The sequence below is a fragment of the Hyaena hyaena genome, unplaced genomic scaffold (genome assembly GCF_003009895.1).
Source record: "Hyaena hyaena isolate Hyena2069 unplaced genomic scaffold, ASM300989v1 scaffold_35, whole genome shotgun sequence".
NCBI classification, from domain to species: Eukaryota; Metazoa; Chordata; class Mammalia; order Carnivora; family Hyaenidae; genus Hyaena; species Hyaena hyaena.
Window position 1 is genome coordinate 2,666,483 of NW_024080667.1, and position 22,558 is coordinate 2,689,040.

Consider the following 22,558-nt stretch of genomic DNA (forward strand, 5'->3'; position numbering starts at 1 on the left):
TCTCTTCCTGCCCCAGCCCCACCTCCGGAGGCCAGGGAGTTAAGGGCGTGGGTGCTGGAGTCAACACGTGATCTGGCCCCACCTCTGACAACTCGTGTGAGCTCTAAACCTTAGTCTGTGTATCTGCAAAATGGGAAAAAGATGCCGCAGTCGTGAGGATTAAGTGATGACGCACATGAAATGCTTCACAGGGGCGTCTGGGTGGCTCAGTCGGTGAAGCCTCCAAGCGTCCGATTCTGGATTTCGGCTCAGGTCATGGTCTCACGGTTCCCGAGTTCGAGCCCTACCTCAGGCTCTGCATTGATGGTGCAAGTCCGCTTGGGATTCTGTCTCCCCTTCTCTCTGCCCCTCCCCCACTTATTATTATAAATAAAGAAAAGCAAACAAAACCCAAAATGTTTAACGGAGTGCCAGGCACGTGCTCAACCCGAAAATATCCTTACTGTCAGATGGGGAAATGGAGGCCCAGAGAGGGGAGCTGTCTGATGTGGCCTGCGGTGCGAGGAGCGGACACAGGCCAGGGGCTAGCGGCCGGGCCCCCGGTCAGCGCTACCACGCAGGAGACAGCCCTGGCTGTATCAGGAAAATATCATGACTTTATTTGTTCCACGGACAGAGGCTCTGGGGGAAGAGGGAGCCTTGGTGGCTGTCATGTCTACACAGGAGGTCTGGAGGGGGGGACAACAGCATTTCCCCAGTCGAGGGCAGGGAAGGCTGGGCCGGGCAGACCTGGGGCAGGGGCAGGTCACCTGCCGGGCTCCGGGCTGCCGGGAGTGACAGTGGCGGTGGTGTCTCTGGAGACGGGTCCCAGTCGGTGGCTCAGAGGCAGGGAGATCCAGCGTCCAGTGTGTGGACAGGCCCGCGCTACCTCACGGGCCCGGCAGGCGGCGGCCAGGGCTGCTCGGCCAGCTCCCGCTCCAGCTGCTTGAAACGCTTCTTTGAGGCCTTTTTGGGCCGGAGCCGCCGCAGGCAGGCAGGGAGGCACTGGTCCAGCACGCTCTGCGGGGGGGACAGGGGACAGGGAGGCGCGGCTGCGGCTGAGGCCCACCCCGAAGGCCCCGCCTCCACCCCACCCCGGAGGGGGGCGCCCACCTCTAGCATGAAGGCCCCCACGAAGTTGCAGGCCACCAGGCCCAGCAGCAGCAGCTTGAAGCAGGTGTCGGCGATGTTCCTCAGCGCCAGCGGGCCTTGCAGGAGCCCGGGGACCAGGAGCAGGCCCACCAGGACGGAGCCCAGGAGCGCCAGGGCCACCAGGAAGGGCACTGGGGGCGAAGGAGGGGCCATGAGGCCGTGGCGCCGCTGCGCTCACGCACGTGCCCGGTGGCTTCCCCCCAACCCCCGCACGCACCAGCCCCCCACGGCCCCTCCCGGCCCCAGCCCCCCCAGCCCCCCCAGCCCCGCCACGTGGCCGCACCGTTGGTGTAGAGCGGCCTGCGGAAGGGCGCCCCCTTGGACACGGCGGCGGCCAGGATGAGGTACTGGAAGCTGGACAGTGAGAAGACCACCGTGTTCTCGTAGTTGGGCAGGTTGTCTGGCGCGGGCACGGTCTTGTTCAGAGGCACGAACCTGGGGGGTGGGGGGGGGCGCAAAGACCAGGGGTCAGGGAGAGAGTGCGGAGGGCGGGATGGGGGGCAGGGCTGGGATCTGAGGGCGGGGCTCCCTACTCACCAGGGTTGGGCCACAGTCAGGAAGTAGCCCCCCAGCTGCACGCCGGCCACCAGGGCCACCTGCAGCAGCAGGCTGCTGAGCACGGGGGCACTGAGCAGGGCCCCCGGCGGCCGCGCCCGCCCCAGCGCCAGCGCCGGCCCCGTGCGGCTCATGAGCACTGCCACCGTGGTGGTGATGACCAGGTCGATGGCCAGGAACTGCACGTCGCCCAGGTTGGTGTTGATCTGCCGGCAGGGGAGGGAGGGAGCAAGTAGCAGCAGGGGTACCGGCCCTTCCTCGGGGAAGGAATCGCTCCAGCCCCGCAACCTGACGGGGAGGTGGCACCTTCCTGGCTCGGGGAAGCACCTAGTCTGATGGAGGAGACGCTGCACCGCCTTCGGGGAGCCCTCTCCCAGTCTGAGGGAGAAGGCAGGGGGGCCTAAATCTGATAGGGGAGCTTCCTCCTACCCACAGGGAGCTTCCAGCCCAAGAGGGTGCATAGGCTCTGCCTGTGGAGGTCACAGTTCCTGGGGGACACAGGGACAGAGGCTCGTACGGGATCTGCGTTGCCCCATGGGGTCACCTCCTTTCCAAGGGGTGAGCTGCGTGTGCTCAGGGCAGAGCGGGGAGATACCCTCTGGGCGGGGTGTGACAGGTGTGGCCAAGGTCTCGGCCAGGACGAGCAGGGAAACAGGTGCATCCGTGGGAACGGCGCAGCGACCCTGACTCCGTCCCACATCTGCCTTCGTCCCTGCCAGGGCTCTGCCTCAATCTCCCTTGCGCTCCCACAGGGCAGGCACGAAATGTCAGCACAGGACAGCCGCCCTTGTTTTGTGGACCCTACTGTGTGCCAGGTGCTGAGCTTGGCGCCTTGCGACCTGAGGCCTAGGACCCATCCAAGCCACACAGCTAGAAGGCAGCAGGGCAGGATTTGAGGCCACACTGTCCAGTGCAGGCCCGGCTGGGCTCCCAGCCACACTGCTGAGTCCTGGCCGTGGGCCCGCTCTGGGCAGCAAGGCCACTGCTCACCGTGTACAGGATCAGGACCGAGATGAACTGGGTCAGGCTGTACAGAGCCATGTACTTGAAGACGCTGAACGACGTGTCGAGGGAACACCGGCCTTCCCTGGGTAGCAGGGTGTGGGCATTAGGGGGCCTGCGCTGGGCTCACAGGCCCCGATGAACCCTGGCCTACCGGCCCCCGCCAGCCTCACCTGATGACCATGGGCACACACTCAATGCTGGCCATGCTCGAGGTGAAGGGCGAGACCACGGAGGCCTCGGCCTGGGAGAGCGAGATGCCCACGTCAGCCGCCTTCAGGGCCCCGCAGTCATTGGCGCCATCCCCACACATGCCCACGCAGTACCTGACGCAGAGGGGTGTGCAGGCATGGCTGGAGCCCTTGAGGCGCCTCCATGTCTGGGAGATGACCCCTCTCCCCTCCCACGGGCTTGCTGGCAGAAGGCGGGGATGGCTGGGGCACACAGCAGGGGCTCAGCACATAGGGGCAATTCCTACTGTGGCACGACGGGCCCAGGAGAGCCTGCTTGGGTTCTCCCTGAGGGCGAGGGTAACTCCTAATGCCTGAGGTGGGAGGCAGGGGCTCATGTCCCCCATCACCACCTCCACTAGCACCTCCACCACCTCCACCTCCACGGACCAGCTGCCCCCTGCAGGCCCCACACGCACTCACTGAAGCTTCTGGAGCTCACACACCAGCTCCGTCTTCTGCTCGGGAGCCATGCGGGCAAAGACGGTGCCCTGGACCAGGACCTGAGAGCGCACGGAGACGGGGGAGGCTGAGGCGGCTGCAGGGTGGGGGTAGAAGAGCCCCGAGGAGGGAGGAGAGCATGGGGAGGCTTACAGCGACCAGGGTGTGGGGCTTGGGGGGGCAGCCCTACCTTGGGCAGCAGCTTGGGGAAGTGCTTCATAAGGACACCAAAGGTGGACCCGTTGAGGGCCAGGTGGCTGGACCGGGGGTCTGGCTCCACGCTGTAGCTCGCGGCCTGGTTGGGATCCTGGGGGGCCCAGGAAGCTCCGCTCAGCTCCCCCTGCCCGCCCCGGAGAGCTGGGGCCCGGGTCAGGGGGCGCAGGGCCAGGGGTCACTGGTGGGGGTGCATGGCCGCAGCCCCGGCTCAGCCTCACCTCAGCCCAGTTTGCGGCCGTGGAGGAGTCCTGTGGCAGGAGCTCGAGGGAGGCGGGTCGGCCTCGCTCAGGGGGTGTGGCGTGGATGATGACCAGACGCTCCCGGGGGCCCACCATGCCGCAGCCCTGGGCCACGGTGACGGCTGTCTGCAGGTTGTCCCCTGGGAGTGTGGGGGCGAAGTGAGGGTTCAGGGGCTCGCTGGGGGGCCATCCTCACCCTGATGCTTACAGATGCGAAAACAGAGGCCAGATACAGTGTGTCTATCGTGACTGGCTGGGTGAGCTCGGGCAGGTACATCAACGTCTCTGAACCCCACTTTCCTCGTCCACAAAACCAGACATCGAAGGTCTTAGAGGAAGTTCCACATATACTACTTGGTGCTGCAGGACTCTGCCGGTAAGTGTGTGTGTGTGTGTGTGTGTGTGTGTCACACACACACACACACACGCACACACCCATGCGAGGGAGGGGAGGACAAGGACATGGACACAGACCTGTTGGGCTCCTCCGTGTTGCCCTGGCTAGGACCTTTCTTTCCTTGCTCCGTGAAATCGTCACCACTTTCAAGGCTGACATAATTTTCCCCCTTTCCTACAGGTGGAGCTAGAACTTGAACTTGGGGCTGGGCTGGAGCCCAGGCTGATCCGGCATCACCCTGGGACTCTCTGGAGGTCATGCTAACTCCCCTGACTTTCACCTGCCTCATCCATCATCCAACAGAGGGTCAGTTACCCCTTGGGAGAGATACGGTGACGATCCATGAAGCCTCTGAAAAGGCCGGGGCCTGAAGCAGGGGGAAGGGGGGACGGCGTGCCCTGCCCTCGGCCCGCGCCGCCCTCCTGACCCAGGCCCCGCTGCCCATGGTACCTGTCACCATGACGGTGCGGATGCGCGTCCTCCGCAGAGCCTGGATGACCGGCGTGGTCTGCGGCTTCAACAGGTTCCTCATGACCAGCAGCCCGAGGAGGCTCAGCTCCTGCTCCACGGTGTCCCTGGAAGGGGCCGGAGCTGGGTCAGAGGTCGCGCCGCGACCAAGGCCCCTCAGCCAGCCACTGGGCAAGGGCGTCTTCCCAGGGCTCTGCCCACTCCTGGGACTGAGGCACGGTCCCCACGGGCTGGGACAGGGGGCGGCCCACCTTGTTAGTTGCCGAGCGGCCTCCAGGCTGGGCGCCACGGGTAGCGGCTTGCTGGCGAGGGCCACAACGCGGTAGCCGGCGGCCGTGTAGCTTTGCAGCATCTGGGCGAAGTCCATGGGCACTGTCAGGGACAGGCATGTGTGACGGGGCCGGGGCCTGAGGCTGGCTGCCCACCCCACGCCAGTCGGTGGCCCGCCCCCTGCACCTGTGTCGGGGTTGCAGAGGCCCGCCACCAGCTCAGGCGAGCCCTTGACGTAGGCCTCCGGCTGCACGGCCCCCGGCCACGCCACTACCACGTCCATGCGCTGCAGGGCCGACGAGAAGGGGAAGCGCCTGAGGATGCTGACGGGCACCAGGGGCTCCTCCTGCAGAGTTGGAGGGGCGGCTGAAGGGCCAGCCCACGGGGCCCACCCCTGCTACCCGCATGCCCCGCAAGCACACCCAAGACTCACCGGGCCCTGCAGCTGGGGCTCCCGAAGCGGGGGTTTCATCACCGCCAGGACTTGGGCCCCGAATGCCGAGTCTGTGGCCGGCCCCTCCTCCAGGACCTGCGGGGCGGGCACAGAAGGTTGGCCTCCGACGGGCTGGGCACCGGCTTGGCCCCAGGGTGGCCAATCCCTGGCCCACGGAGGGAGGCAGTGGCAGATTCAAACTAGACTCAAGGAAGATTCAAACTAGATTCCCATCTAGCCTTCCATGGGAGGCTGGATGGAGCGGAGGTCAAGAACATGGACTAGAGTCAGATGGACCCCAGTTCAAACCCTGGCTTTACCACTTACAAGCCGCAGGGTGACCTTGGCAAGTTATTCCACATCTCCCTCAGCCTGATCCTTCCTCTCTGTGAGGCAGGTCTGAAGCTTCCTTCCTGGGCTATAGGAGGAGCATGACCCAAGGCCTGTGCGGCAGAGTGCTGGCACCCAGTAGATGCTCGTACGTGGCCCTGGCCACGCGGTTACTTATGATGGTGGCACCCTGGACCCCACCCAAAGCCCTGGAATGAAAATCAGGAGGGGTCGGTTAGAGCCCGGCTGCCCAGAGGCAGGGGCTGACCTGTTCCTCACCCAGCCAGTAGATTCCACCATCTTGAGGTCCATGGGGTCACCCACGGTGGTGTCCCGGAGCCGGGTGAGGGCATGGCAGGTGGCCAGCGCTCGGAGCAGGGGCCCCGCGGGCAGGCGCCGGGGCTCTGGGACCAGCGGCAGGAAAGCCTGCCCTTTTAGGGGCACCACACCCATCACATCCAAGCCGTCCTCCGTGAGGGTGCCCGTCTGCGGGGGCAAGGGGTGGGCTGGTGGTGAGTCCTTGGGTGAGCCGTGTGCTGGGCGTCCGCACCCCAGGGCTGCCCTCCCCAGCCCCCACTTCCTCTGTCTGGCACCACTGCCTCCAGGAAGTCTTCTTTCACCCTCCAGCTGGGTCAGGTGGGCCCTGCTTCGGGTTCCCACCCCAGGCCCCTTGGCTACCCTATCGCCCAGCTGATGCGGTAACAGGAAGGGGCACGGGGGGGCGGGGCACACGGGGAGTGGCTCAAGGTCACTGCTGAGCGGCTGAGTGAGGCAGTGCAAGGCTGCGTGTCCAAGCCTGCTGTGGGCTCGGTCTGGGGGCTCTGTGAACAGGGTCACGCGCCACACTTTCAGTTTAAAACCTCTCTGTGGCGCCCGGGGGCCTTCAGAATAATTAATGTCGGAACTCCTCCCTGGGGCTCACCGGGCTGTGCCCAGCAGGGCCCCGCCCCCTTCCCCCGCTGCTACAAGAGGCCTCTCGGAGGGGCTGCTCCCCACCGGGTGCCGGCCCTGCCCCGCGTTTCCCACGTCTCAGGTGGCCCACCCTCTCTGAGACCGCAGAGAAGATTTCCTCACTGCCCACTCCCTAAGGGAGTGACCCCAAGTAGCACCCGTCACGTTACCCCCTTCACTTCCTTCCCCAAGCCCATCACGTCATCTGCAGCTTTCTGGGCTTCCAGTTCACTCACTGGGTGGGGGGACAGCACTGTGGGGCCTCTGCTGGATCTGGGCACTGAGCGCAACACGGGGAAAAGACTGGTTTCAGACAGCTCATCTGCCAGACCGTGAGCCTGACGTGGGTAGGACCCGGGTAGGGGGGCGGGTAGCTCTAACGTTTCCACCCTGGGACAGGATCTGGCGCCAAGCAGGCCCTTGGTCAGTGTTGCTGAATGAAGAACAGGTGTGGGGGCCCGGCCGTGGTGCCCGGACCCCCTGCCCGGCGGCCCCCACCTTGTCGAAACACACCAGCTGGAGCTTGCCCCCCAGGTTGATGCGCAGCGGGTGGATGCAGAAGATACCCTGACTCCGGAGCCGGCTCTGGGCGTACAGTGTGCACACGGTCATGGCGGCCGGCAGGGCGGGGGGCACCACGACCGTCACCAGGTCCAGGGCACGGATCACGATCTCACTCAGGGGCACCTGGCAGGAGGCACCGTGAGCGCCAAGGGCCAGGCCAGCCCCGGGTGCCCGGTGGCAGCCCCCGCCTGGCCCCCCCCCCGAGGCTCACCCGGTTGCGGTGGAGGATGAAGATGCTGTAGATGGTGCCGAGGAGAGCTGGGGAGACAGCGAGGGGCTCAGCGGGACTGGGGGACGGGGTTTGGGGCGTCCCACCAGCAGAGGGGAATGCAGAGGGCGCTCACCCAGGACAGAGAGGGCGGCCACGAACTTCATGCTGTGCTTGTAGAACTTGAAGTTGATGGGCCGGGGATGCAAGATGGAGCTCACCAGGCCCCCTTTGGCGGTGCAGAACCCTGCGGGGAGCCGGGGAGGCCGAGGGTCAGGACGGGTCCTCTCGGCCCCTCCCCGCCCCCACCACGTGAGACGTGAGGCTCCCGGGATTAGAATTCATCCAGTTTGGGGTTCCTTGTGATGGCCCCGAGCTCACAGGGCTCAGTGAAACCAGAATGAAGGGACAGTATCTATAAAGTGGGTGGATTCCACTTAAAATCCAGATACGTGTCTCTTGCTGCAAAACTTGGATCTGGTGACGCCGGGGCCCATTCCCACACGGGAAGAACCTGCTGGCGCCGCATGGGGCGGCTCCCTTCTGAGGGGTGGGCTCCTCCCTGCCGGCCGCACCCCTGCCCACTTCAGCCAACCCCAAGTCGGGAGTGGGACTTGTCCAAGGGCCCCCAGTAGGACAGTGGCAGAGATGGCCCCACCCTGCCCTGCGTCACGATCCCAGCATCTGTCCCCGAGTCCCGGACTCCCACCTGTTCGAGTCACCACTGCCAGGACGTGGGGTCCCACGAAGGCCCGGGCCTGCAGGACGAGGGTCCCACAGAAGAGCGTGTGCCGCCGGTGGGTCTCGGGGCAGTAGGGCTCCGGCCCCTCCGGCAGGGCTGTCTTTAGCACTGGAACGCTCTCCCCTGAGGGGGACGCGGGACGCAGCCCGTGAGGGGCCTCCGTGCCACTCCTTCCCACCGGCCCGCGCGAAGCACAGAACTGGTTCCTGAAGCCCTAGGTCTCATCTAACTCCTGTACCACGTGTGCAGAAGCCCTTGCCCCCATTTTACAGAGAGGGACACTGAGGTTGAGAGAGGGCAAAAGACATAAAAGACACAGCCGGGAAATCCTGAGAGGACATGTGCCAGCCAGGTCCCAGGACCCCTCCCTCAGGGAAGATGGAAAGCGTGTGTGCACACGGGTACACGTAGTTGGGGGCAGGGGTGAGGACGACGTTCGCGTTCTGTTGGAATTATTTCACAACAAGCTGTATTCCTTTATAACTCAAACCAATAAGCCACAGGGTGGGGGTGGGGCCTTAGCCTCTCCAAAGCCCTAGCCATGCTGTCCAGCAGAGTAGCAATCTTTTTTTTTTTATGTTCATTTATTTATTTTTCAGAGAGAGAGCATGAGCAGAGGAGGGGGAGAGAGGGAGAGAGGGAGAGAGAGAGAAAGAGAGAAAGAGAGACACACACACACTCACACACAGAATCCAAAGCAGGCTCCAGGCTCTGAGCTGCCAGCACAGAGCCCGATGCGGGGCTCGAACCCACCAACTGTGAGATCATGACCTGAGCCGAAGCCGGACTGAGCTTAACCGACGGAGCCACCCAGGCGCCCTGAGTGGCAATCTCTTACTGAGGGTGTAGGACTAGCAAGTGCTGCCTCCCCAGGAGCAAAAGGGAAAGAAGACCCTCAAAGTCCAGACGCAGGCGAGGGGCCTGCTGGCATGGGAGGAAGCGCGGAGGCCGCGGGCCGGGGGCTGACCTGTCAGGGAGCTCTCGTTGACCATGCACTCCCCAGCCACCAGGGCAGCGTCGCAGGGCACCAGGCCGCCTTCCTGGGGCAGCACCAGGCAGTCTCCTGGCACCAGCTCGCTGGAGTCCACCCATTCCTCCTCTGTGGGCAAGTTGAGGGCCTCAGCATGGCCCAGGGCGCCACCCACCCGCCACCACCTCCTCGGCCTCCCCCGCCTTCCCCAGCGCTCACCTCCCCCGGGCCGGCACACACACACCCGTGCGGACAGCTGCACCATGTCCCTCAGAGTCTGGCTTTGCTGTGGGCAGGGGGACACGTAGGGAGTGGGTGGGTGGTGGCCCCCCTGGGGACCTGCCTGCCCCCGCCCCAGCCACCTCACACCACCCACCTTTCTGGTCTTGTAGAGCGACAGGCAGATGGAGGCGGTGGAGATGAACAAAATGCACAGGGCGTACGAGTAGTAGCGGTCGGCCAGCCACAGCCCAATGCTGAAGGCCTGGAACCCATAGTAGGGGTTCAGTGCCTGGGGGAGGGGCGGGAAGGCAGCATCAGGGCCTGCGGCCCCCAGGGCAGCCCAGCCCCGGGACGGGCCATTTCCCTGCTCAGCCCCATCCAGACGTCTCCTGAGCTGCCGCGTCCCCCGACCCAGGGGTCTCTGCTCTAAGGAGGACAAAGGCCTTTACATGCCAGGCCCCTGCTAAGCACGTCATCTGAGTATCATCCAGTGGTGACAACAATCCCACAGGGCGGATGCCACCATCACTCCATTTTGCGGATGGGGAAACTGAGGCACAGTAGGGTCAAGTCACTTGCCCCAAACCACACAGCTCCCAAGTGGCTGCCTGGGGGTTACATGAGGCCAGACGTCAGTAGACTGTCCCCCTTTTATGGGCATCTGGCTCAGACGACCATGATGCTCAGTGACCTTGAGGACGTCTGGGTCCCTTTGTCCCCTAGGCCATGTCACCCCTCCAAAGCCTGGGTTCTCTGCATGGGAAGTGAGTGTCCCTGCACCATGGTTGCCAGACGGTTCCAGTGTCTAAAGCACAGAAAGGTACGGCTCTCACTCGCAGGGGAAGCCCAGCCTGCGTGGCGTGGCCTCCGGGCCTCTACTGCCAGCCTCAGCCCGCATCAGAGCCTCCAACTGCTTGCCCTGAGCTGACGGGGTCTGAGAGGACTCTCCCCTAGGGGGAAGGACTCTGCCACTGGAGACCGGCCCAGCGACAGCCCTACCTCGTCCACCAGCAGCTGCGGATAGGACTTGACCGGCACACCGATCACGTTGGGGCCATAGATGGTCTTCCTGCAAGAGAAGAGGTGGGGCCGAAAGATGGAGGGGCAGTGGCGGTGGACCCTCCAGGGTCCTCATCTTACAGCCACAGAAGGGCACATTCTGGGGAGCAAGACGGGGTCCCCAGAGCGCTGGAACCTCTGGTCCAGGGCAGCACCCACCTCACGGCTTGGTCCTGGAGGCTGAGGCCGGAGCAGGAGCGGTGGACGTCCTCACAGGTGCGGCCGTGGTCCAGCAGGCTGCGGAGGGCGGGAAGGGGGACTCGGATGGGCGACGGGGCCCAGACGCCATCGCAGGCCAGGGACTCGGGGCTCTAGGCCCCTTCTGGCCCACTGAGCTCCTGGGAGGAGGCAGGACCCTCATGGACTCTGGGCTTAACTTTGTCCTTCTGTCCCTCTGGCCCCAAATCACCTCTTCAAGGATGAGCAATGAGAGATGATGATATTTAACAGCGACAAAAGCCACTCTTAATTAGTGATGGGGGTATATCATTTGCATTGATGACGCCTTCTGTAGGCGACTCCACCTCCCTGTGACTCAGTTTCTTCCTCTGCGGAACAGGGATGGAGACAGCACCTGCCTCAGGGCTGCGGGTGGAATCAACAAGGCGCCGTGCAAAGCGCATGACTAGGATCTGGCACCTACCGCGTGCAAACACATCAGCCATTTGCGCTATTCTCGTCCCGCGGCAGAGGCTGGCGCTGTCCCCTCGTCTGCAGGGCACTCGCCTCCGCAGGCGCGGCCGGCACCGCAAACACCTGTCTTAACAGGCGGGCTGCTCCCGGCTGCGTGAGCTGCTCTGCCGAGAGCCGGGAAGCGCCGAGGCGTTCACGTCCGCGGCTAGGAGCCCACCGCCACCATGGGCGGGGGTGCAGGGGACGATGGGTAAGTACCCCCAGCTTCCTCACTCCTCGGGTGAGGGCACCCAGAGCCCGACACGGGCTCAAGAAGATCCCCTAGGGGACCGAGCTCCCTGTGATACCTCCTGGTCCCCCCTCACCTCGCCAGTGTTCCCTGGGAGCACGTTCCATGCAAGCTCCTTGCACCTGAAGGCGTGTCCTGAGCTCACATTTCTCAGGGAGGTGGCAGAGCAGGGACGAGACCCCAGATGGAGGGTCCCAGTCCAGAGCCTAAGTTTGGCTCGAGGCGGAGCCAAACTTTATGTGAAGCTTCTGCATTTCCCCCTCGAGATAAGCCTAGAGGGCACGGATTCTCTTTAGGTCCCAGTTACAGGGACTCTGCGGCCTGGAGAGGCTCAGTGACTTGCTCACGCCGCAGGGGACCAAGGCACAGAGCTGTGGGGGACCCATGCAGGGCCACCTCATGCCACGTCTCCTGCCCGGCCCAGCACCGGTGTGCGTGCGCGGGCCCTGACCCCTACCTGACTTGGCAGAAGGCTTGCTGGCTCTCGATCCAGACGTAGCGCTGGCCCCGGAAGAGGTAATATCGCAGCATCCGCTGCTGGGTAGGAGACAGAAGAGGCTGGAGGAGCCCCAGGAGGAGCTGGTGGGGGGGGGGGGCAGGGAGGGCAGGGGTAGAGGCCGGAGTCACAGGAAAGAGGCAGGGAGGCCTGGATGTGTTAAGGTGCTCAGGCGGCACCGTGGACATTTGGGACAGCGGGACCAGGGGAGCCTGGGGAGTGTGGAGTCCAACCCAGCATCGTATAGGGCGTGAAAGTGAGGCCCAGGGAGGGTTGAGGACTTGCCCGGGCCCAGCGGTCCACTCACCGCCTCGTCGTTCCTGCAGAACTGGGTGGTGTCCTTCCACGCACCCTCCGGTATGGCCCCCACAGCCGCCTGGCTCCGGCCGTCCTCTGCCTGGACCTGGGCGGGCAGCTCCAGGCTGGGAGGGGAGTGGGGGTTACTGTGGCACTCTGGAACATTCCAGCACATCCCCCATCCCCACGGAGCCACGGTCCCTCGCTGGGGCGCAAGGCACCAGGGTCGGAGCCTCTGTGGGAGGGGGCCGGTGGGGAACAGGGGCTTCTGGGAAGGGTGATGCGGCTGCCTCACCTGCCCTCACTGATGGCCTCAGTCTGCACCTGCACAGTGTACAGCTGCCACGAATTATCCTGGAACACAGAGGTGGGGGCTTGGTCCCAGAAGAGACTCCTCCCTTCCCAGGCCCCACTCTGCCGCCCCGTGGCCCCTGCTGGAGAAGGCAGGGATCAAGGACATAGCTGACCCCCGTCAGGAGCCACCTAACCTGCCCCTTCTACCCACTGCTCAGATGGGAAAGCCGAGGTCCAGAAAGGACAACCCTTGTTGTAAGGTCCCACAGAAGAGACTCAGGGGCCAGACCGGGCTGAGAACCCAAGCAGGACCCACCGCCCTCCCGCCCCCACCACGGACCCTGACCCACCGCCAGCCTCCCCAGCGCCAGGCTTCCCCTGCCGGCCTGACTCACCTCTTTGTCTCTTATTTCGATGACGAGTGTTTCGGCGTGGGCCAGGTTGCAGGGCCGCAGCCGCAGCCGCACCCCCCACACCGGCTTCCAGCGGAACAGGAGCAAGGGGATCCCCGCCATCATCCAGACCACCAGGTGATAGCCTAGGACCCTCCATGGACTGCCACAGTAGCCGCTGAGCCTCTGCGGGGAGGCCAACACAGAGGGCCGAGGTGGGGGCGGGGCAGGCTGGAGGAGGAGCCGGGGGTCTGGGTGGCCCACCCGCCCACACCTGTGCACGTACCACGGATGAAACTGAGGAGCTGAGGGGATCTACAGATGTCTCTATCGTCAGGGTCCCATAGCCGGCGGGCGTGCTGCCCACGAGAGGGCTGCTGTCTGTGGGCACAAAGGAGAGAGGCCGTGGCGGGGGAGTGCTGCTCCTTCTATTTCTTTACCCCTAATAAGCACTGTCATTTTGTGGCCCTGACCGAAGCTGCAGCCATTTCCACGCTGCTGCCGTGATCCGAAAGGAGCCGGCGTGACTTTTCCTTGACGGTCCCTGTTCTGTTTGCTGTAACCGATCTGTAGCATCTTGGGAAAAGACAGTCCCCACTGTCCCTGCCATCTCTCAGGTACAGACGGAGCCCGTGTTAACACTGACATGTGTCCAGAGGCCGGCAGAAACGTCCCATTAACGGGGTCCCACATATGGTTACCGGAATAAGGCTTTCGAGAACTTGCCTACTGAGACCAAGCACGAGCCTGGATATGGAAGTGGGCTGGAAACGTACTGGACAAAAGGCAGAGTGGCAAGTGGCACAGACCTGTGTGGTGCTTTGGGCCCCCACGGGGAGAAGCTGAAGGTGTCGGCACCGGCACCAAAGGCAGTCACACCTTCAATTCTGAAGGGCACAAGAAGGGACCCTAAGGTTGTTCAAGATAACTGCATCCACAGCTGTGAGAGACAAAGGTTCTCGCCTGAGTGAAGGGGCGCTTTCCGGGAGTGGGGGTCTGGGCGCCAGGACCGTGACGCAGCACAGCCCCCTCGGGACCCGGGCACCCCCCCCTCCCCCAGGTTTGCAGGCAGCGCCTGATTCTGAAGACGCTGAAGACACCTGCTTGTTGCCGATGCTGTGGTTAAAGTGAGGTCTGCCGGGGGGCGCCTGGCGGCTCGGTTGGTGAAGCGTCCGACTTCGGCTCAGGTCACGATCCCATGGTTTGTGGGTTCAAGCCCCATGTTGGGCTCTGTGCTGACAGCTCAGAGCCTGGAGCCTACTTCAGATTCTGTGTCTCCCTCTCTCTCTGCCCCTCCCCCCGCTTTCTCTCTCTCTCTCAAAAATAAGCATTAAAAGAGCCTGGAAAACTGCCTCTGTGATTAGGGGTTCACAGCTGGGAGGGAGACAGGAGGCGAGCTGGAAGACAACAGGCGATTTTAGGTGCAAAACTATGACCTTGCTACTCATGCTGGTACCTGGCCTGACCAATAAAAGACTTAAGTGAAAAGAAAAAAACCGCGTCGCTGTTTTATAAGCTGGTCTGACGGATCTAACAGCTGTTATCTGGCCGTTCTACTGGTTCTCGCTCATGGTGTCCTGGTCCCTTGTGTGTTTGGTTCTCTCTGGCTGAGCGGCGGCCCAGGATGGGGTGGGGGACAGGGACTGGTGGGCACCACGAGCTTCCGAAGCCCTCACACATCCAGCTGGTGGATTCCTGGGCACCCTGTGCCCCCCTTTTCCATGTGGTTCCCATCCTGAGAGCAGGGGCTCCTCCTCAGTCAACTCCCATGCCCAGCAGAGGTGCTGAGAAGGCCAGATGTCAGGCCGCCTCTGACAGCAGCCAGCAGAGGGGCCTCCGCTCCAAAGGGGAACTGGGGAGGGGGGAGGAGCCTAGCCAGTGTGGGAGGTGGGCAGAGAGGAGGGCTCAGCTGGGAAGAGGAGCCGCTGTGTCCCAGCTGAGGAGTTACCAGGATTCCTTACTTAACCCTCTGCAAAGGGAGGGCTATCACCCCCATTTTACAGATGGGAGAACTGAGGCTCAGAGATTAGCATTAGGTGGCTCTGTTGCAGAAATTCTGTTTCCTCCTGTCTCCCCGACTGCAGAGCTGTGGTGCTTACATGCAGGGGAGTTCAGACATGCAGGGGCCTGGGCAGCAATGCCGGGCTGCCTGCACGGTTCCCAGGAACCTCTGGAAAAGTTCGCTTAGAGGGATGGGAGGGCTGGGCAGGGGTGGGGGTGGAGAGCAGACTGCGGGTTTTCCCAGCTCCCGTCCATCCCTTCCCTTCCCCAGAGGACAGCCCTGCAGAGCCCTGGCCTAGAAGTTTCCACCAACGAGCCCAGGGTATCCCAGGCCGCTGCTGCCGTCACAATATCCCCAGCCCCTCAGCTGCTCTGTCCCCAAACACTTGGGCTTTTGAAGCTTTCAAAACAGCAGCCGCTTCTGAAAGCCTACTGTGCACACGCAGCCTCTGCTTCTGGCCCTTTTTACACGGTTGTCACAATAACCCTGCCATGTGAGCTCAACTACTGGCCCCTTTCTATAGAAGAAAAGGAGGCTCAGAGAGGTTCAGTACCTTGGCCAAAACCACACAGCAAGTACATGGTCATGTGAGGCTGCAAGTCCAGGCAGGCAGACTCCAGGGTTTTCTCCCTCTGCTGTGCCACCCGAGACCACTCAGGATTGGGGGCCATGGGTCCCCATCGGGCCTGGCAGTCTGTGCTCTCCTCCCCCAGCCCCCGGATCTCCCAGAAATGACGGTGACAATAATTACTATGGTAGTGACCATAAAAAGAACAGCCAACGGCTGCTAGGCACTTCCTGGGCGACAAGACCCACTCCAAGCATCCCCATGAATTCACACATTTACCCTCCAGCAATGCGAGGAGGCGGACAAGGGAACTGAGGCTCAGAGGGACAAAGACCGCAGGTAAAGGATGGAGCCAGGAAGCTGGAGCCACACCGTGTGCTTCTGGGGCCTTCTGGGGCCATGTGGGCACTTTCAGAGACCAGGGCTCTGGGCCTGCACCCCCCTAGGCCTTCCTGAACTTGATGAGTCAACAACCCAATTAAGGCAAGCCCCACCTCCGGCCAGTCCCGCCCCTGTCCACTCGGCTGACTCAGAACACAAACAGAGCTGTCAGCTCCAGGCGACATGGGGGGACGGACGGACACACACACACACACACACACACACACACGGTCCCACCTCCGGCCAGTCCTGCCCCTGTCCACTCGGCTGACTCAGAACACAAACAGAGCTGTCAGCTTCAGGGGACACAGGGACACACACACGCACGCGCGTGCACACACACACACACACACACACACACACACACACACCCCGGGCCTCAGTCTCCAGCAGCAGAATCTCAAAGCCGGAGGGGCAGGAGACCAGGTCAGCCTTCTTCCCTGGGGCTCACACTGGCCCCAGGCCGGGTCTCCCGAGATGGTCCCTTTCACTCTCTGGTCCCGCCCAGTCCGGCTTGTGAGCGAGGCCTGTCAGGGGATCACCTCCTTCCCTTTCTGACAGCAGCCCGCAGACTGAGCACAGTGGAGGGCCCTGGCTATCTGGTGTGGCCTGGGGGTGGGGATCACTTGGGCTCCAGGCCTGGGGGGGGCGGGGCAGAGGGGCAGGCATTCGGGGCAGGTGTCACAGCCTGGCAAGCTGGGTTCTCAGGTCCTTGGCTACCAAAAAGCCAGCCCTCTCCACTTCAAAAGGCGACAGTCCCGGTTGCTACTGGAATCCCAGCTGTCTCTTCTGCCAGAGAACAGCTCCCTGAGCGGGGCAGGGTGGGGAGTTTTCACCTTTAAGGTTGATCTTGGCTGTTCTGAGGCATAAGGGGAAGAGCATCTCGGGGTGATAAGGGGTTGACATGGGCCGGGCATTGTTCCGTGGGCTTTATACACGTGAACCCACTCATTCCTCACCGCAATGCTATGAAGAGGGTACTCCTTTTATCCCTATTTTACAGATTAGGAAACTGAGGCCGGGAAACTGAGGCTGAAAGGCGAAGTAAGTCGCCCAGAGGCCACAGAGCCAGTGAGTGGTGGGACCTGGACCCTGGTGGTCTCGCACAGGGGTCCATGCTTCTTCTTTTTAAATTTTTAAGCTTATTTATTTTGGGAGAGACAGAGATAGTGTGAGTAGGGGAGGGACAGAGAAAGAGAGAATCCCAAGCAGCCTCCGCACTGTCAGCGCAGAGCCTGATGCTGGGCTCGAATGCACGAAACCGTGAGATTGTGGACTTGCGCCGAAACGGAGTGTCAGACGCTTAACCGACTGAGCCCCCCGGGCGCCCCTAGGGTCCATGCTCTTAACCACGGTACTTCCGTCCTCATGGCTGTCTTCCTGTCTTCGGCAGAGCCCCTGGCTCTCCTACAGGCTGTGTTCTGGGAGGCAAGTACCTTAACCTCTCTGGGCTTCCATTTCCCCTCTCTGGGAGCATAACCCTAAGCAGCTGGCACATGAGGAAGTGTGAGCAGCCGCCGCCCAGGGTGTCTAGAGTCCCTGAAGCGTGGGCCAGTACACGTGGCAGCTGCTGGCTTCCCTGCCTCGGAAATGTGGCTCTGCCTTATTTCCCAGGCTCTCCCTTACGTTCCCATCACCCAGGCTGAACCCCACAGCGTGCCCCTCCTCCTTTCCCCTGTACACACTCCACAGCCTCTCGGGGCTAAGTGCTCGGCTGGGGACGGGGAAGAAGCCTGCAGCCTGCTGGGCCGCCCGGAGCGGGTCACTTCGCTCATCTGTATCTGTGCTGCTGAAGCGAGCACATCACTTCGCTCCTCTGATCTCATTCTGCAACAATCCAGCCATTTATCCCACTTAACAGGTGAGAAGGCTGAGTCTCAGAGAGGAAGTGTCACCAACTTGTCGCAGCTGGAAAGGATCTGCCTTGCCCCAAAGGCCTCTCTGTCCCCCTCAGCCACAGCCACCGGCAGCCATCACACCATCGGGCCCGCACGGGCGTCCCCCCGTCCTGCTCACCACGCCCTGGCGCGAGGCGGGGACTCCGGAACCATTTACTGAACGGAGGAAAGAACAGGCGCATGGCCGCACATGTGGCTGATGTGACAGCAGCAACCCCGGCCTCGGGGCCCGTCAGCCACCAGAGGCAGAAGTGTGAATTTGGCCTTGAAGGGCCCTGCCAGAGGTCATCTTGGGCCACCCTCGTTCGCCCGCTTCCCCCAGGCTCTACACACGGTTCCCTCCGGGAAGCCCCTCCTGGTGCCACCACACAGCCCTTTCAAGAGGATGGTCTCCCAGTCGACCTCCGGGAGGAAGGAAGAAAAAAGAAAGAGGGGCTTGAAGGAGGAAGTCACATCGGTGGAAAACGCTAGTCTAGTTCACAGCAGCACTCTCAACAGTAGCCAAAACATGGAAAGAGCCTAAGTGTCCATCAACGGACGAATGGATCTAGAAGATGTGGTTTATCTATACCATGGAATACTACATGGCAATGAGAAAAATGAAGTCTGGCCATGTGTAGCAACATGGATGGACCTTGAGGGTGTTATGCTGAGCGAAATAAGTCAGGCAGAGAAGGACAGCTACCATATGTTTGCACGTATAGGAGGATTAGGAGGAACTTAACTGAGGACCATGGGGGAGAAGAAGAGGGGAAATGGTGGGGGAAAGGGGGAGAGGCAAACCATGAGAGACTCTTGAATGATGAGAACAAACTAAGGACTGATGGGTGGGGGGAGGGGGTGATGGGCACGGAGGAGGGCACTTGTGGGGATGAGCACTGGGTGTTATATGGAAACCAACTTGACAATAAACTATTTATTGTAAAAAAAAAAAAAAAAAAGAAAAGTAAAGAAAAGAAAACGCTAGTCTAGAAAACATCTAGAAAACTCTAGTTTCCAGGCAAGATCCAGCCTGGGGCTTGCTCTCTCTGTCTAAACACTGGCAAGTACCTCTTTATCTCCCATCACATCTCAGCTCCCCAGGGAAGGGGTCACATCTCAGCACCAGCTTGGGCTGGCCCAGAGCCAATACTTTTCAGGATGATTGTATTGAATAACAGTGACTGATCTTCAGGCCTCACTGAGGGAGGGGCGATTCTGATCTCATTTTACAGTCAGGGAAACGGAGGCAACAAAGCTTAAAAGTACCTCGCCCAGAATCCTACAGCTTGGAAGGGCAGCAGCGGGAAATGAGTGGGTCTGAAGGAACACATTCCTCTTAGTTTCTATCCTCACAGCCGCACCATAAAAAAGAATGGATTCGGATCCCATGTCAAATGAGGCACTGAGAGGTTGATTAATATGTCCGCAGTCACACAGATACGGGCTGTCAAGACTAGACTTGAACCTGGCCTGACTCTGCAGCCCTGGGGCGATGCCGCCAGCACTCCAGAGCGGAGGGGCTGTAGTGGAAGCCATCTGAGAACCTCTTGTTTCCTGCGGAAGCCCCGGCTTCCTGCTGGTGACCTGGCAGTCGCCCAGGGCAGCGTACTGCCTCCTCCCGTACAGTGCTTCCCCTGTGGACAGAAGCTCTCTCCTCTGCCAGGCTAGGGGGGTGAGGGGCAGCCTGCTAGTAGTAACCTGATCTCTGGGTCTGGTGTTCAGAGGGCATCTTTCTTCAGCTTTCCTCCTTCCTCACCCCAGTGGGATGGGGTGGGATGGGGCAGGGAGGCATAGGGAGAGGGGAGAGAGGAGAGGGGAGAGAGGTGGGAGGTGGGAGGGAGAGACCAGAACAGAGCGCTCTGCAGCTACAGAGGACGCTCAACCTTTGGTGGGTCCTCTGCTGAGGCCCGAGTGACTGACAGAGATGAGACCCTCCCGGGGAAGAGCCGTCTACTGGGCCCCTTCTCAGCTGGTGCGACTTCACTTAGACTCTGAAAAGGGTGGGCTTGAGACACGGTGGTCCGGGATGGGTAACATGCAGGGTGTGGTCTTTGGACCGGGGTGTTGACAAGCTTCCTCTGGAGGCCTGAGGCAGGAGTGGTATTTGCGTCCCTCTCACTCAGACCCAGGGACTCGGCGGCCTGGGATCTCCAACCCCATTCATTCATTCATTCATTCATTCATTCTGCATTCACCCAAGAGGAGTAAAGTATCCAGAGGTCCCGGAGGCGGTGGCGTCCACCCATCTACTCCATAAATTCGGCCTTCCCCCCGCCCTGGACATCCGTCACTGAGGGAGGGAGCCCAGGGGGCGTGGGGCATCTCCCCGCGCCCCTTCCCCGCGGGCCGCCAATCACCCCCATGCACAGTGCTCCGCGCTGCCGGAAGGCAGGGAGGCGACGGCTCCGCGCGGCGCCATCCCCGGCCTCCTGGCCGCTTTGGGAAGGGGCCCCCGCCGACTCTCCCAGGAGGGGGCCGGGCACGGGGATGCCCCCGGAGGTCGTTCCCCTGGTCTGCGAGCCTGCGGTGGCGGTGTCGCGTCACGGCAGGCACGACGACCGGAGCCCCGAGGACCGCGCCCCGTTCCGGGGAGGCCCCAGCTGCGCACTCACCTGCGCTCATGCCGGCTCCTCGCGCTCATCGCCGGCCCCGGCGCTGCGGCCCGTGGCCCGGGCCCGGGCGTCGCGATGCCCCGCGGCAGGGGCGCGAGGCGGGAGGCTGGGGAGGGGGACGGGGGGCTGGGGGCAGAAGGCCGGTGGCGCGCGGTGGCCCGGGGGACCTGCACAGGAGCCGGCTGCTGGCGCGGCTGGGAAGGTGCCGCAGTCGGGGTGTGCGCGCAGCCAAGCCCCGCCCAGCCCACTGCGGCCCCACGTCCGCCCCGCGCGCGGGCTGCCGGGACTTGTAGTCCCAGCCGCCTCCGCCGCCCGCGCAGAGGCGGACCCACCGCTCTAGACAGAGAGACCTGGAGCAGGGCGGGGAGGGGTACTCCGACAGGGACTGTCAGGGACTCCGACGGCCAGTCCTCAGACACGTGAACACACAGACCCACACACAGAGGCAGGGCTCTGTTTCAGGGAAACAGGACAGTTCTACAACTCACAGGTACACAACAACCTCAGACACACACATACAGAGTCACACACAGAGACAACACACGCATACACAGCAGTGGTGTGATGTTCAGAAACACAGATATAACAACCCGTATCCACGCACTGCACACACAGAGTCAGCCCCAGCTGCAGGCTGTAGTGGTTAGGGGCTACGCATGCTGGCTCAAGCTGGTCTCCACCTTTTCCAGGCTGAGTGACCTTGGGCAAGTCACTTAACTCTCTGGGCCTCCTTTTTTTTTTTTTTTTTTTAAATATTTTTATTTATTTCTAGGAGACAGAGAGACAGCGTGAGCAGGGGAGGGTCAGAGAGAGAGGGAGACATAGACTCTGAAATAGTCTCCAGGCTCTGGGCTGGCAGTCAGCACAGAGCCCGACACGGGGCTCAAACCCATGAACCGCGAGATCATGACCTAAGCGAAAGTCGGACGCTTAACCGACTAAGCCACCCAGGTGCCCCTCTGGGCCTCCTTTTTTAACCCACAGAATGGCAATGACATTAGCAATGCCCGCTTTCACAGAGTTGTGAGGCTCACATGAGGAAGAACAGAAAACACTTGGGACAGTACCTGGCACGGCTCAGTAAATGTCAGAGAAGGAAGACACACCTGCCCAGAGACTCACACGGTCAGATATGCCCCTCAGAGATATGCGTGGACACAACGAGACTGCAGTGGTGCACGGGAGGCCCCTAAAATGCCAGAGAAATAGTGGAGGTATAACTCAGACCCCAGAAGCCTCACCTCGTGACTGCAGTGAGCCCTGCACAGGTGGGATGCCTGGAGGCCTCATACCTGTATGCAGCATTATCCCACTGCCCCACTGTGACAGGTGCAGACACAGTGTCCCCTGACCCTGAGGTCGGTGGCCTCTGGACTAAGGATCTCCAAAGGCGAGGGTGAATCAGAGACTCCAAGGTCTGGGACAAATCAGGGAAGGACTGGACCCGCCCAATCCATCGTCATTGCTCCAATATGATCTAGGGCATGCCAGGCCCTGTTCTAGGAGCTGGGACCGTGACGGCGAATAAAACAGACGCGGGAGGGGAGCAGCCAAAGTCAGGCAGAGGAAAACTCCAACAATAACCTGTCATGGAAAGGGCTGGAAGAAGCCAGAGCTTTGATGGGGGTTTATGGGGTAGGGTGGACTCCAGACGGGAAAGAAGGGAAGGCCTTGACAGTGCCCGATACATAGCAAGAAATCAATCCATACATTTGCCAAAGGGGCAAACGTTGGCAGGACCTGCTGATGGGTGGGAAGTGGAGGGGCAGGAGTGTGGAATCAAAGATGCTTCCGAGTTCAGTTCTGAGCAGGGGGTGCGGGGACAGTGGAGCCACTTACTGAGCTGGTGGGCTACTGGCTGAGCAGCTGGACCACCTGAGGGGTGTGGCTGCCTTCACTTAGTTCAGGTGAGAAGACCTGTGTCATCTGCTGCTGACATTTCCAGTGCGGGCAGGCTAACTTCTCGCAGTCCCCATGTCCTCCCCCAGAGCTTAGCTCAGTGTGCCCGATGGACCTCCTCCCCAGGGAGCCGAGACCCCAACAGCAGGCACAGTGGCTGGGTTTGGAGAAGTGGCCTGCCAGGGCAGCCTTGCCAAGAGGCAGTGTGTGGCGCCTCTCCTGGGTTGGGATGTACATCAGGCACTTTCTAGCTGTATGAGCTTTAAAAAGTCACTTTCCCTCTCTGAGGCTCTTTCGTAGCTCAGAGGGTGAAGTAAGATAGCAGGTGCTTGGTAGAAGAAGCCAGTTCCTTCCTTTAGCTCCTGGTGCTGGGCTAGAAGTTTCATC

General features: G+C 61.8%; 1 protein-coding gene and 1 non-coding gene across 3 annotated transcripts; one reads left to right on the forward strand and one right to left on the reverse strand.

Annotated features, from left to right (window-relative positions):
* Positions 1 to 709: 709 nt before the first annotated feature.
* On the reverse strand, positions 710 to 20,473 carry ATP13A2 (ATPase cation transporting 13A2). 2 transcript variants are annotated; one of them, XM_039229038.1, is made up of 29 exons: positions 20,273 to 20,473; positions 13,116 to 13,210; positions 12,833 to 13,015; positions 12,439 to 12,497; positions 12,154 to 12,268; positions 11,808 to 11,884; positions 10,588 to 10,665; positions 10,369 to 10,438; positions 9,524 to 9,658; positions 9,367 to 9,433; positions 9,145 to 9,276; positions 8,145 to 8,300; positions 7,572 to 7,682; positions 7,439 to 7,485; positions 7,162 to 7,350; positions 5,992 to 6,198; positions 5,383 to 5,478; positions 5,136 to 5,295; positions 4,931 to 5,051; positions 4,662 to 4,786; positions 3,794 to 3,954; positions 3,550 to 3,666; positions 3,342 to 3,421; positions 2,862 to 3,014; positions 2,677 to 2,773; positions 1,669 to 1,892; positions 1,415 to 1,566; positions 1,093 to 1,262; positions 710 to 999 (listed from the first exon to the last, which is right to left on the reverse strand). In XM_039229038.1, exons 1-29 carry the CDS (start codon positions 20,280 to 20,282, stop codon positions 865 to 867), a joined length of 3,522 nt encoding a protein of 1,173 aa, XP_039084969.1. In that variant the 5' UTR covers positions 20,283 to 20,473; the 3' UTR covers positions 710 to 864. The 2 variants fall into 2 exon arrangements, with proteins under 2 accessions (XP_039084969.1, XP_039084968.1); XM_039229037.1 differs by having other exon boundaries at positions 11,808 to 11,887.
* On the forward strand, positions 13,291 to 13,422 carry LOC120229843. Its single transcript, XR_005527854.1, has one exon. It is a non-coding gene; the product is annotated as a small nucleolar RNA SNORA16B/SNORA16A family (small nucleolar RNA).
* Positions 20,474 to 22,558: the final 2,085 nt, after the last annotated feature.

Coding starts and splice junctions, on each gene's coding strand:
- ATP13A2 (XM_039229037.1), bottom strand. Junction 7,486..7,571: donor GGCCGCCCTCTCTGTCCTGG/GTGAGCGCCCTC, acceptor CTGTCTCCCCAG/CTCTCCTCGGCACCATCTAC. Junction 2,774..2,861: donor TGTGTGCCCATGGTCATCAG/GTGAGGCTGGCG, acceptor CCTGCTACCCAG/GGAAGGCCGGTGTTCCCTCG.